Source organism: Xiphophorus hellerii, chromosome 15 (assembly GCF_003331165.1).
Source record: "Xiphophorus hellerii strain 12219 chromosome 15, Xiphophorus_hellerii-4.1, whole genome shotgun sequence".
NCBI classification, from domain to species: Eukaryota; Metazoa; Chordata; class Actinopteri; order Cyprinodontiformes; family Poeciliidae; genus Xiphophorus; species Xiphophorus hellerii.
Genome location: NC_045686.1, coordinates 13,254,363 through 13,267,210, shown reverse-complemented (window position 1 = coordinate 13,267,210; position 12,848 = coordinate 13,254,363). Strand labels below are relative to the sequence as shown.

At 38.8% G+C, this 12,848-nt stretch overlaps 1 protein-coding gene across 7 annotated transcripts in view; it reads right to left on the bottom strand.

The window, feature by feature from the left end:
- Positions 1–1,657: 1,657 nt before the first annotated feature.
- The window catches only part of ppp1r13bb (protein phosphatase 1, regulatory subunit 13Bb), a 30,202-nt gene continuing 19,011 nt past the window's right edge, over positions 1,658–12,848 (bottom strand). For 4 of the 7 annotated variants that reach the window (XM_032585931.1, XM_032585934.1, XM_032585932.1 and 1 more), the window contains 9 exons: positions 12,366–12,494; positions 9,526–9,659; positions 8,300–8,750; positions 7,222–7,988; positions 7,000–7,137; positions 6,032–6,165; positions 5,778–5,944; positions 5,477–5,676; positions 1,658–4,640 (listed from right to left, as the gene is read on the bottom strand). In XM_032585931.1, coding sequence (XP_032441822.1) covers positions 4,599–4,640; positions 5,477–5,676; positions 5,778–5,944; positions 6,032–6,165; positions 7,000–7,137; positions 7,222–7,988; positions 8,300–8,750; positions 9,526–9,659; positions 12,366–12,494 — 2,162 coding nt within the window. In that variant the 3' untranslated portion in view covers positions 1,658–4,598. The remainder of the gene's footprint in view (positions 4,641–5,476; positions 5,677–5,777; positions 5,945–6,031; positions 6,166–6,999; positions 7,138–7,221; positions 7,989–8,299; positions 8,751–9,525; positions 9,660–12,365; positions 12,495–12,848) is intronic. The other 3 variants (XM_032585935.1, XM_032585936.1, XM_032585937.1) reach the window with 3 other exon arrangements.

Sequence of the window (12,848 nt, the reverse complement as noted above, 5' to 3'; positions counted from 1 at the left end):
CCCTGTGCCTCATGGGTGTTGTAGTGCTGGGCTTCAGTCACAAATATAAGATTCATTCACCAAGTTTGTGCACACAGACAAGGAATTGGTGTAAGATAAAACTCTCTCTCTCTCTCTCTCTCTCTCTCTCTCTCTCTCTCTCTCTCTCTCTCTCTCTCTCTCTCTCTATATATATATATATATATATATATATACACGATAATGAATGTTTTCTCAATGTAACAGCATATTCAATTGCCAATAAAGTAACAACTGAAACATTTTTCTTGCAAATCTTAAATCTTTAAAATTTCAACTTGGTTGTAAAAATACTTTATTTAGTTTGGTGACAAAATTAAACTTGACATTTACTAGCAATTACTGAATGCAATGAAGACGGTTTGTTTTCGTCAGACGAAATTAAGGTTCAGCTTTACTGGGTGGATTTGGCCTGAAAAATGTAGAAAAGTATCTCATTCCCACTATTAAGTACTAGTGGAGGATCAGTGATACCTTGTGCTGTTGTCCCTCGTGGGCATTTTTTTATTAAAAACTTATGAATAAACTGAAAACAACTTACTAGCAGGTCTTTTGAAGCATAATGATCCGTAACATATTGCCAAATTAACACAGGAACGAGTTAGCAGTCACAAAACCACCCCACTGCCATGGCCATCTTAATTCCCAGACCTAATTCAGAAAAACTGGAGAGATGGTAAGACTCCTCTTCTGTATGCTCCAATGCTGAAAATGTCAAATGTTTCCATACATTTCTGTAAACAGTTATTGAGTAATAAACAGCAGTTTATATGCACATAATTCATTTTCACACATTTAACTGTTAGTAAGCTCAAAATGTAATTAACACCAACATATAAGCAATGACATAATCCCTCGCAATAAATGTTGAGATATTAGTCATTTTCTATAGTCAAGTTCTTCCAATTTACCAAAAGCAAAACAAGCAAACTGCACAAAGGTTTCTGTAGTTACAATGTTATTTAGGTTGAGAAAAACCTGTATGCTACAAGGTATACTTTAACAGGTAGTAGAACTTCCATGTTCTTTTTTTAAATTTTTTTTATTGCCAGACGTTTTAAAATCGACCTGCTTTTCATCAGAAGCTGTAACTTTGAAGACTGGAGTAGCTATGGACAGATGATTTACTGCTCTCTGGTGGCACAAAAACAAATTGCATGGTTTTAATCTGAGCTGTAAAAACAACCTCAAACTTACTTTATTTAAAAACTCTTCAACTTATACTGACAAAACCACCCTGTTTGTCCAGTGCCAGAGCATTTTTTCCCCTAAGCTTTAAGAACTGGTGAAATAACGGCAGAATTATAGCCTATATTAAAAATCATAGCCAATAAAAATGTTTGTGAAGAAAGGCCACTTAACATTTCAATATTTGCTTGAGGAAAACATCTCAAATAACAACCTTAACCATTCAGAAATTATGTCTGATCAAGAAATGAACCCAAACCGTTCCTTCAGGTCAGATCTTAGACATTCCTGCATTTCCTACATATAACTATGTTGTGCGTGACTTGTCTGTAATAACGGAAAACTTCTGAAATATTTCTCTGCAGTCTGACAACTTAAAACATAAAAATCAGCATAACAAACTTCACTTCAAGCAGCTTTATAATTTTTAAATGAAAAAAAGCACCACAAATAAACAGAGCAAATAGATTTTATTAGCATTTCAGCAACGTAAAGCTCAAAACAAATAGGATCAATTCTAATATTCACACCCTAATTTAAAGGTATTTATGGCACAAACCAAAGAATACAGGAGTTATACGATGATGGCCCAGACTTATCTGCAACACAGAGCAACAGACTGCAATTTGTTAAATGCTATACCAGAGCTGAGATGAAATGAGTCTGCAGCACTTTGTCAGTCCTGAGATATTTCAGTGGAGTTGGTTAAATCATAAGAAATAAACCAGAGATGACACTGTAAAATCCAGCTAGGGTGGAAAACAAACAAAATAAAATATTTTAATAGAGAAAATAAGATAATACATAAATTATATTCAGAAATAGAGTGTAATCTGTCTAACGAGGGAAGATAGATGTTTAATAAATGTTTTTGAAATGGTGAGAGTCAGGTCTCAGGAAGATAGTAGCGAGGGATAATGCTACAGGGTCTGGTTCCTTGGAGTTTAGATTAAAATATGTGTATATAATCCAATGTTTATTTCCTGCACTTCTTTCTGATGAGTTGTGTATTTGCATGTGTAGGAAATACAACATTTCAGAGCCAAAAAACTAGTAATTTACCTTACCTGTACTTTTCCTTTAAAGCTAGTTTTGTAGAGATGAGTTTTCTTGAAGAAAACTGGCCTATAAAACACCTCAAGATGCATTAATATATTTAGAAAACCTTTACGAAGCCTAAATCGATAATTTTCTAATCCAATCTTTTTTCTTTGCGTTTTTTTTATGGTTTTATTGTACTTTCTTTGTTTTTTTTTAAGAAAAATAATTTTAAAACCCATTACTGCTTAAATCAGCTGTGCGCGCGCAGTACTCCGATGTTGTTTTGTTACTCATTCTGCTGCAAGTTGGCTCAATTTTGAAGCGCAAGACGTAACCGGTAAAATCCGGTATAGGATTTTCAAAATAAAACATCCGGAAGTAGTTCATTATTTCTTGCGCGGCCCGGTACCAATTGGTCCGCGGGCCAGTGGTTGGGGACCACTGGCTTAAATGATGTTCCCTCAGTCATTGGCACCCTTGGTAGAGATGTGAAAGCCTTAAAATTTTATTCTACAAACATAATCCTTTATGAAATTTTTGAAAAATCCAAAATTGAATAGTTTTGCCACCTGATATTTATTCTACTGGGTTTTCAATCCTCCTTCCAAACTTACTATATGTTCACTTTTAATTCCCATCAGCTTGTTTGTTGCACCGTTTTCCTTGTTTTAGTCCATTTATATTTAACTTTATTGCAAGCATTTTGTTTAAATACTGTACTAATTGCTACAGCGCAGTACTGTCTTTCATGAGTTACAGAAACAAAATTTATGTTTACCAACAGTCTAAAAGAAATAAGTTTTTAATTTTATCAGTGTCAAGGACGCTAAATAAACATCCTGTTTTTCTGGGGTATAAATATGACTTGACAAGTGAAGTTCTCTCAGCCACTCCTCAAAATGGAAAAGATAAAAGAACATGCCACTCAAGTAAGCTAGATACAGATGTGTGTTAATCTCTGTAAAACAGAAAAAAGGCTAAAATAACACTCCTTACCAGAACTTGCTCTTTTTCACAGTTGGACAAAGTAAATATTTTAAACTTAATATAAATGGAACTATAATAAACAAGGCTGGATGATAACTTAATGTGAGCACATACAGTAAGGTGGGACGGGACAGGGCAAAAAAAAAGAAAAAGAAAAGCTCACTTTAAGATAACCGCGGCAAAGAATGGTAACAATAATGTATTTTTAGGCTTTTAGATGCATCTGTATCAGGGGCACCAATGAATTGTGGAGGACACTGCATATAAATGACACCACATGGGGCCTCAGCGCCATTTGATGCCAAATTTTTCCCCTTCTCTGTGCAAATGTAGCTATTAATTGTGTTATACGCATTAACACACATTCTACAGTTGTATGCACAACATTTTCTGGCAAAGCAAAATACTGATTGTTGCCCACTTTCATAGCATTGTCTTTGGGATGTGCTAATTTCAGATTTTACATACTGAACCTCTTAATTTAACATCTGTTTTACACAGAGATCACATAACACAAAGAAAATATTGTTCAAAGGCTCGCTTATAATTTATTAGTGTTCTTGCCAGAGATCCAGAGTAATTCTGCGCCAAGATTTTGCACATTAATTTCAACAAAAAAAAAGAAAAGAAAAACGTTACTGATGTGTATGAAATCAGTTGTATAATGCATGAAATGTCAGTCCGTATTCATTAAACTAGCTTGTGTGAGCAATACTGAGGATTTACTTTCTCATTTTCCCCACAAAATTTCAATTTCAGCTCCGTGAGAACATCCAGAGTGACTTTTACTCCTGGAAACCATTAATAATTACTAACAGCAGCAAGGAAACTGATCATCCCCCTCTTCAGCTTTACTTCAAGCTGTTGCAGAGAATATGAATTAAAACTTTTAACTGTATTTCATCTTTGGTGGTTAGTTTTTCTGCAATAGTGTTTATTCAGGTGGAGCAGAACAAGAAAAAGAATGTCCTTAAACCCAAACCAGACTTAAAGGATAAACCTCCAGCTATTATACAGTATCATGTAAACCAGTGCCATCAATATGACTTTAGGAGATGGCTGAAGTGTGAACACTGCAAGAAATACAGACCAGGGGTAGTGTTTGAATCTTCAAATAGTCGTCTGTTAGAACAATGAGAGAGGCGGGAGGAGGAAGGAAGGAGGAAATAAGGATGGAGACAGTTAACAGACTTTGGAGTGCTTGTCTTTGTGTGTGCAGACGTGAGTAGGTGTGTCAAAGTTCAGTTCCCTCTGAATAGGAGGGAAGGATTTTGTGAACGCACAAGGCTGGGGAAGATTATGGCCACAGGGAGGAGTCGGAGCACCGGGCTCCTCTGGTGCGTCTCCGGTCCAGGCGGGAGACTTTACGCCAGGGAGCGCTGACGAGGCTTAATTCGAGGACAAAGCTGCAGAGACAAACAGTAATCAAAATTATTTTTGCTTTCCATAACTAAATTCAAACTAAATTTCTGGGCTTAATGCAATTATTTTAATAATCTTTTTTTTCTACTTCTCAATAATTATGAGTGTTATTTTATTCTAAATTGTTTAAAGTAAAGCAGAACTCAAAATAGTTACAAACTAGAAACAATATGCAACGGTACATAACAAAATACGTCTAGCAAATGCTGTTAATTACAAACGTAACCAGGATCTGAATCTTCTCCCTATATAATACACAAACATGACTACTAGCACACTTCAGTGGTGGTAATCTTTAGATCTCTCTAATATTCCTCCTCTTGTCTGAAAAAGTATTTCTAAGCAGATTTAAGTTCCCATATTCTGTGTCAAACTATTTAAACTGTTTTGATCATTTCCATTAAATCTTTTATTTTTAGTAGCTCCCATGTTTGCAATTTCAAAAGCAGCAGGTCAATCTAAACTCTGAACAGCATCAGCATGTTATCAAATCTGCTGTTACACAAGACATCATGTTGCTGCTTATGAAGACAACTTTCCAAACGAGCTCAGATTTGGATCCTCTGCCCACCTAGTAACCCAGAAAGACAGCCTTATTTGGAATTTAGATATTTCTTTATAAAATATGTGGATAATTAATTAGTTTGATAAAGGAAACCTTTATTTCACTAATAATCCAAAGATTTATTTTTCACAGAGTTAAATGGAGGTTAAATTTTAACCCAGTCATTTTTTCCAAGGTAATTGAAAGGGGTAAATACTGAAATGCCAAAATACTAAAATAGTTTATAGCCTGCTGTTAATATTAAGCCTGCTGTACCCCGAGCAGGTTGCGGGGCACGTAGCCCTCCTTGTCCTCCAGCCGTGACCACCACCACTCCGTTTCATTTTCGTCTTGCCGCCGCAGGATTGTGATGGCGTCTCCCTCCTTGAACGACAGCTCATCTGGACTCTGGGCTTCGTAGTCCCAAAGAGCGTACACCGTGCCCTTGTTCATCACACCCAGCTTCTCCTGAACACCTGCGTAGGATAGTGCAGAACAGTTTATGTCAGATTTGAAGGAGATGAAGCAGCGATGGGATTATAAAACCAGAACTTTCCTCTCTGGGGCCCTTTCTCACCGTATAAAAACTGGGAACACTGGATGTAGCCCTCCTCCATTTCCTCACATTTGTCTGCTGCCGTCTCCACATCACTAATGGTGCTTGCAAAGATGGCGGCTCCTGACTCCACCAACAGTTTGCAGAGATGAACACTGTTGCAGGAGGCGGCACAGTGAAGAGGAGTCCTGCTCAGATGAACACAAACAGTTAAAGAAGGGAGACGCGAGCGGAGTCATGATTAAAGCATTATGGTGTCGACTCTACAGACTCACCATCCGTCGCTGTCTGCCGCATTGACATTCACACCGAAATCTAGCAGGAACTTGACGATGTGGTGGTGTCCTGCACACACTGCGTTGTGCAGAGGTGTGATGCCCTCATCGTTGGGAGTGCTGGGATTCTCCACCTGGAGGACAAGAGAAACATGAGGGTTATACACCGCCCTAAAAAGGATGAACTTCCTCATCTTCTTCCCATAAACACACTGAGGTTTTTGATTTTAAAGGGGCAGTATTATGTATTTTCCGGGCACATAGTGCCATTTTATAGTACAATCAAGTAACTGTGTTACCTTCAGTTGTTATAAAAATGCTGTATATATCTAACATAACTTACAAAATGTTGTCTTTGAAATTTAATGCTGGTAAAAACTGTCAAATTTAAAGGACTCTGTCACTTTAAGAAGCCCATAGTCTTTCCCACACTACACCTTCAGCAAGTAATTGCAACAATATTTCTCTGGTATCCCATTAACAGCATGATAAGCAGAAGCGCAGCTCTACCAGGTGTTTCCTAATTGCTGCTGTTAGTCTGAAGGAGCCACTGGGATACTCTGTGAGGCAGAAGCTCAGCTGGGAAACTGCAGCTTCAGGGAAGAGCTGTGTTGAAAATGCGGCACTCATTAAGAGCGACCATTTTCCCATCCTGAATGGTTGCCACGGGAGATTAGAGGATTTCTCAAACATGCATGAAAAAAATCATAGCAACACTTTGATTTCACATAATCCCAAATTCCACCTTTAAAGTAAAATGTTCATGGGGTGTGAATATTTTTGCACAGCTCTATGAATGAAATGTACAGTACAGACCAAAAGTTTGGACAAACTTTCTCATTGAATTCAATGAGAAAGTGTGTCCAAACTTTAGGTCTGTATTGAGTACAGACCAAAAGTTTGGACACACAGTTGTGTCCAAACTTTTGGTCTGTACTGTACATAAAGCATTCCTCTGAAGGACATACCTCATAGATGATCCTCTGAACCAGATCAAACTCTCCCTCTAGTGACGCATCAAGCAGCAGGGCTAAAGGATTAAACTTGACTCTGAAGCCATGACCGGTGCGCTCAGAGTCGGGTTTTTTCAGGTTTGTGCGCTTCTCCTTTAACAAAAACAGAAATGTCTTTTAAGATAAGAAAAAAGTTAACGTATTTAAAAAAAAGAATACACCTCTGCAGTGGCTCACCAGCGGTTGAGAGACTGCTATCCCGCTCTCCTCTGGACTGCTGACTTCTGGCACCGGGCTGGGCAGAGATGCCTCAGAGCCTCCTGTGTTGTTGTTGTTGTCGTCCTCCGGTTCCTCCTCCTCGCCTGGATCCGCAACTCCTTCTGGTGCCTTGGGTTCGTTGTCATTGGCGTCGTTGGTAGAGGAAGCCTCAGAGCCTGGTTCCTCCCCTCCTGGTGGTGGCGGTAGCTGCGTCTCAGGGAGGAGGTTGCCGTTGTTTGTGTCAGCCAGCGAATCGCCTCCCAGGTATCCAGGTGGAATAGCCGGCTGATAAAACGGCGTTCCATTACCGCCGCCATTACTCCCACCTGATCCACTGCCACCATTTCCCTCTATGCCTCCAGCCAAAGTGTTAAACCTCTGGTAGAGAAGTTTCTGAATGTTGGGTCCGCTGGGGCCCTCGGGTTCTGTGATCGAGCTCCGCTTTTTCAGTGGTCTAGGAGCGTTGGCTAGCTTTTTACGGAGCACTTCCAGGTCTGCGTCGCTCTGGTAACGGAGTGGGGAATGAACCATAGGCGTAAGCTTCGTGGGACTGAGTGGCCGTGGAATATTCTCCACACTGGGAGGAGGTGCCGATGGTTGGAAGCTCTCCGGATCGTCAAGTTCTCCGTCCACAGAGTCGTCACTGCCGGCTAGGCCCTGGAGCGCCGGGAATGCTCCACCTGCCTGGACGTAAGGCAGGGGGGATGCTGGTGTCGAGCTGGAGGAGAGAACAGGCTTCCCATAGACTATATGTAGAAAGAGAAGGTAGAATAAAAGCAAACAGGGATTCCAATCAGTTTTTTTTATATATTACACTGCAAAAACACAAAAAAGTACTAGTTAAAAGTGAAATAATCTCTATCAGATTATTTCACATATAACTGTTTCATCAACATTAAGGAGTAATTGTCTTACAACAAGCTCCTATTTCTTGCTGAAAAGTTACTTTTAACTTACTTGTGTATTATTTCAAGTGTACAAAGATATTTGCACTAGAAACTAGACCGGAAATACTTGGTTAGATTTTGAGTTTTGTAGAAAGGTTCTTAAGTCTCACCTGCTTTAACAGCAGGCTTCAGCGGTTGGCTCTTTGGCGCAGCATGCTGCAGATACATGTGATAAATGGAGCTAGAGTTCACGGTAGGTGGGCCCTTGCGGGGCGACTGAGGCCGCGTTCCTCTGTCCGGGATGAAGGGGCGCACTGCCACGGCGGGCGGATGATCCAGACGCTCGCTCAGCGCGGGAGGGAAGAGCGGAACGTTGGGCTGGAAGGTGGGACTCGGCGGCACAGAGATCCGCTGCTGGATCTGCTGAGAGGAGGAGCCGGTGGAGGACGGCACACGGGGCCACGCGGGCGCCGGGGGGGCTGGAAGGGGCCGCGGGGGCGGTGCATCTTTGCGGCGCTCCAAGGAGCTGGCTATATTTGCGGAGGTGAGGTGGGATCCGTACGGCGGCGGCTGCGGCTTGGTTATGGCAGGGGAGGACACAGCAAGTTTTGGATCTAGCACCTGAGGAGAAGCAGCAAACAGACAAGAATGTTTTTCATGAAGGATCAAGTGTCAGGGTTCTGTAGAATAAGATATCATTTCCATTTGGTTTATTTAATAAATATATTCAGTTTTTGAAAATAAAACAGCTTGACAAGTTATTTGATTGGAAGCATCCTGTATCATGGTTGCAGTTTCTGAATGCCAATATTGAAAAAGCAAACACTTTCCTGGCTATTTTCTTTCTTGGTAAAGAAAGTAAAATATTATTAGCATGCAGAGTTTGAATTCATTGTGTATGAAATAGAACATTCTTTCTTAGGATATTGCAGGCAATGAAATCAAGATTTGATTCATTCTAGGCTGTAATATGTAACAAAACTTTGTTTGGATTGAAAATAAAAAAAACATTTAAAACAAAATGAAGCGTGAAAATCAAAAGGCAAAACTGAACTTCTTATGTAGCTGATTTGGTTGTCAATAATTTAGCAAAAATAAAACTTAAAACACAAACTTCTTTGATTATGTTTAAAAATAATTAGTCATACAACTATACAATGTACATCAGGTACAATTTGCTTGATCTCTTTTTAATGTTTAGCTCTGATGTTGTGAATTTTTCTACAGTTTAAAGTCTGATTTGACAGTTTTACCCCAATAGACTGATGGTAAATTTGTTCAGAAATGAATAATGAGATATTATGGTCCTCACAGGTTTAAAAAGCACAATTGAATTGGCTGTAGTTAATCAAGTTTCTGAAGATTAATTAGTGAAGATTAAAACTAGACAGCTTACCTTTTCTGCATTTGGGGTGACGGGGGAGCCTGAGGTGGGGCTCTTGCCCTGACTGTCGGACCCTGAGTCTCGTCTCTCAGGAGGTTTCAAAGTTGTGCTGGACTTGCCTATGGTGGGCCAACCAGTGTCATTAGCTATGACAAAACCAGGACACAGTAAGTATGTTATAAAGTATTAATAGAAATACTTCTTACCACTAACCATAGTGACAAATGCCACTAAGCAAAGCGACAACTAATCTGACTTTAATGTTTTGTATGAAATGTTTGGTCAGGGCTGTCTGGAATTTTAGTGAGGGAATGTAAACATGTTACCAATTCAGATGGAGGAGTCAGGATTTTTACATGTTGATCCTATTAACCAGAAATCATGAAGTGGCAGATAAGGTAAAACTATTTTCATGGTTGTCAAGGTTTTTAATCTGTATGTTCCAGAAATCAGAACCACTTGATGGGGTGTTGGCTTTTGATTCAGCAGTCCGATGACGGGATATTTTGCCTGGTTTTGAACTCTGAGCCAACATGAATCAGATCCATTAAAAACATTCTCAAATCCAGAATAGATTATTATCCACTAAAAACTGGTTCCTTAATTTATTTCATCTTTGAAAACGCTAAAATGTTTTATCAATGTCTTTCTTTGTTTGGAATCTAAACCGTAAGTCTAGTGTAAAACCCTGATCTGAAAAGCTTAGTGACAAAGAAAAATGTGAAGCAGCTCTTTTATATTTAAATGAGTCGATTAACTTAAATCAATGACTTGACAAAAAAGTGTGTGAAATTAAAATAAATGCATAAAGAAATGTACAAAAATATTTTAAGAATGTTTTGTCGTCTTAGATCATGGAAAAAGGAATCAAGTCTCCTTTTCCAATTTTCCCTTTTCAAAACCTATCCAAAATTGAAACATAAATCTGATCAAATTAGGTTACATGCTTGTTAAGATGGAAGGAACCCTATGTTTGCTTCTGATATTGATGGGTATACACCGATTCAGTGATAATATATCTGAATCTAAATCATTTCTGGGAAAGTCCTTCAACTTAATATTTCAGATGTCTAGATGGCCTAAAATCCATCTGAATACATATTAATCAAAATCAGGGATAAAACAGATATTCTAGAATAGGACAAAAAAATCCTGAGGCCCAATTTCACAGCAATGACAATGGATTTGCATGCATTAGTAGAGTAGAATAGAATAGCATGTAGTTGCTGCACTTGAAGTAAGACGTGCGTTCAGGCTGAAATAGTAAATATTTTCATTAGATTTGAGGGGAAAGAAAATCTCTTTTACAAAGGTGTGTCTTTTAGACAGCAAGGAAAGGGCAAATGGAAAAACAGAAAAATAAAAACAGAGCAGCAGAAGTAGATGAAGACGACAAAGTCGGAAAACCATAAAGCTGAAGATCAATGATGTGTTTAAGAGATTTCATCAGATGTTACCAGATTTCTTTTAGGTCTTAGATCAAGTGGAGGCTAACTATACCAACAATATTGCTAACAAAGCTGAGGCAGTATGGGTCATATCATGCCGTTGCAACCTTCAATAAATTGAATGGGAAGCAATAATTTTCACTTTATTAAGCAAAACTTTCAATGGTCAAATTGGAACTGCTCCTTTTTTTTCCTTAATACAGTGATAAAAGCATTTTTGATACTTGAATCAGAATTCCTAGTGATAAGGAAACCTTTTAGATTCAAGTCAACATCTTGTGCATGCAAAGTGTTTAACAGCAAATGCTTCCTAGTGTTTAGATGTCACAATATTCGCATGAAGGTTAGTGCTACAACAGGCAATCAAGGAATGTTATGAAACTGAGGAAAATAAAGATCAATGGCTGATCTGTGTATGAAAACAAACAAGGCATTCAACTCTTCAAACCTTCTCAAAACTGTAAATAACAGGCACGGGATCAGCAGTGCTTTGATCATAGTCTCTCTAATAACTGCATTGTTTAATTTATTTTAAAATTATTTTAACATGATGTTTAACTGTTAATAATGTAGCAAATAAAATAAAATGTACAGAGTTGTACAAAAGTATTAATACCCCTTAAAGTTCTTTATTTTGTCACATTACAACAACAAACTACAGTGCATATGTCAATTTAAGAAAAGACCAACACACAGCAGTGCGTAAATGTGACATTCAAGAAAAGGACAGACTTTTACCAATTAAAATCTGAGGGAAAACAAAAAAAAAACAAAACAAGACTGTGTGCATCAATACTTTGCCAAAAAAAAATTTGTAATTTGTCATTACGGCTGTAAGCCTGCAATATTGTAACAAAAAATATGCTTCAATTATAGCTCTGGTTATATGTTAAGTTGAGCCTCTGCTCAAGTCTAAAGAATTTTGCAGACTATAAAATGGCTGCCTTGTAGTTTTGCCCTATCTTTACATTCTCCCACCTGCGGGGTGGCTCTCTGCAGCTCCTCCAGAGTTACCATTAGGCTTTTGACTGCTTTGCTGATTATTGTTCTTCTTCAGTTATGCGCTGCTTTTTGTTGGTCTATCACACAAAATCCTAATAAACTTTATTAAAGTTTGTGGTTGTATTGAGTTAACATTGTAATAATGTAAAGGGGCATAAATACTGAACTCAGGCATTGTACTGTATTGCTGGTCAGTGAATATTGGAGCAACTCATCATAACGCAATCACTTTAATATAAAAACACAAATTAGTTTCTGAGGAGGATTTCAAGGAGTCCAAATAACTCTCTTTTTTCTAATCTGGAGTAAAATACTGAATGCATACTGAGGATCCTGTGCTACAATCAAGAGAAAAGGTTCAGTCGTTGCCCCTCCTTTGCATATGCAGCTCTGAGCACTCACGGGACGTGCCGTCAGAGCCACTGGAGGCTCCGGGGCCCGGGTGTGACTCTGGAAAGGACGGGAGTACCGGGTCCACAACGATGTCTAAATCAGACACTTTCCAAGGACCGGGAGGCTTTCGCACACCGTCTGCCCAAAAGCCCAACCCCCAATCGAAACAGAGACATTACATGGACATGACAGAATCGATATGAGGAGAGACCAGGACAGACAAAGAGAGTTCACACGACACAGGAAGAGAGTGAAGGTTAGAGAGGAGGGAAACAGAAGTTACAGAGGTCAAGTCAAAGCTGAGATCTAACAGTTCAGATTGGGAAGAAACGGCTTCAGTTCATGCAGGAAGTGTTCAATGTGAAGAAGTGAAAAAGCTGGTTTGTCCAAAGTGCATGCTGAATTCCTGATATCCTAACAGTAAATTTATTCACTGTTTTAAGTCACTGTTTTAGTAAGAAATTTTGCTTCTGATATCAGGTGAAATAAAAT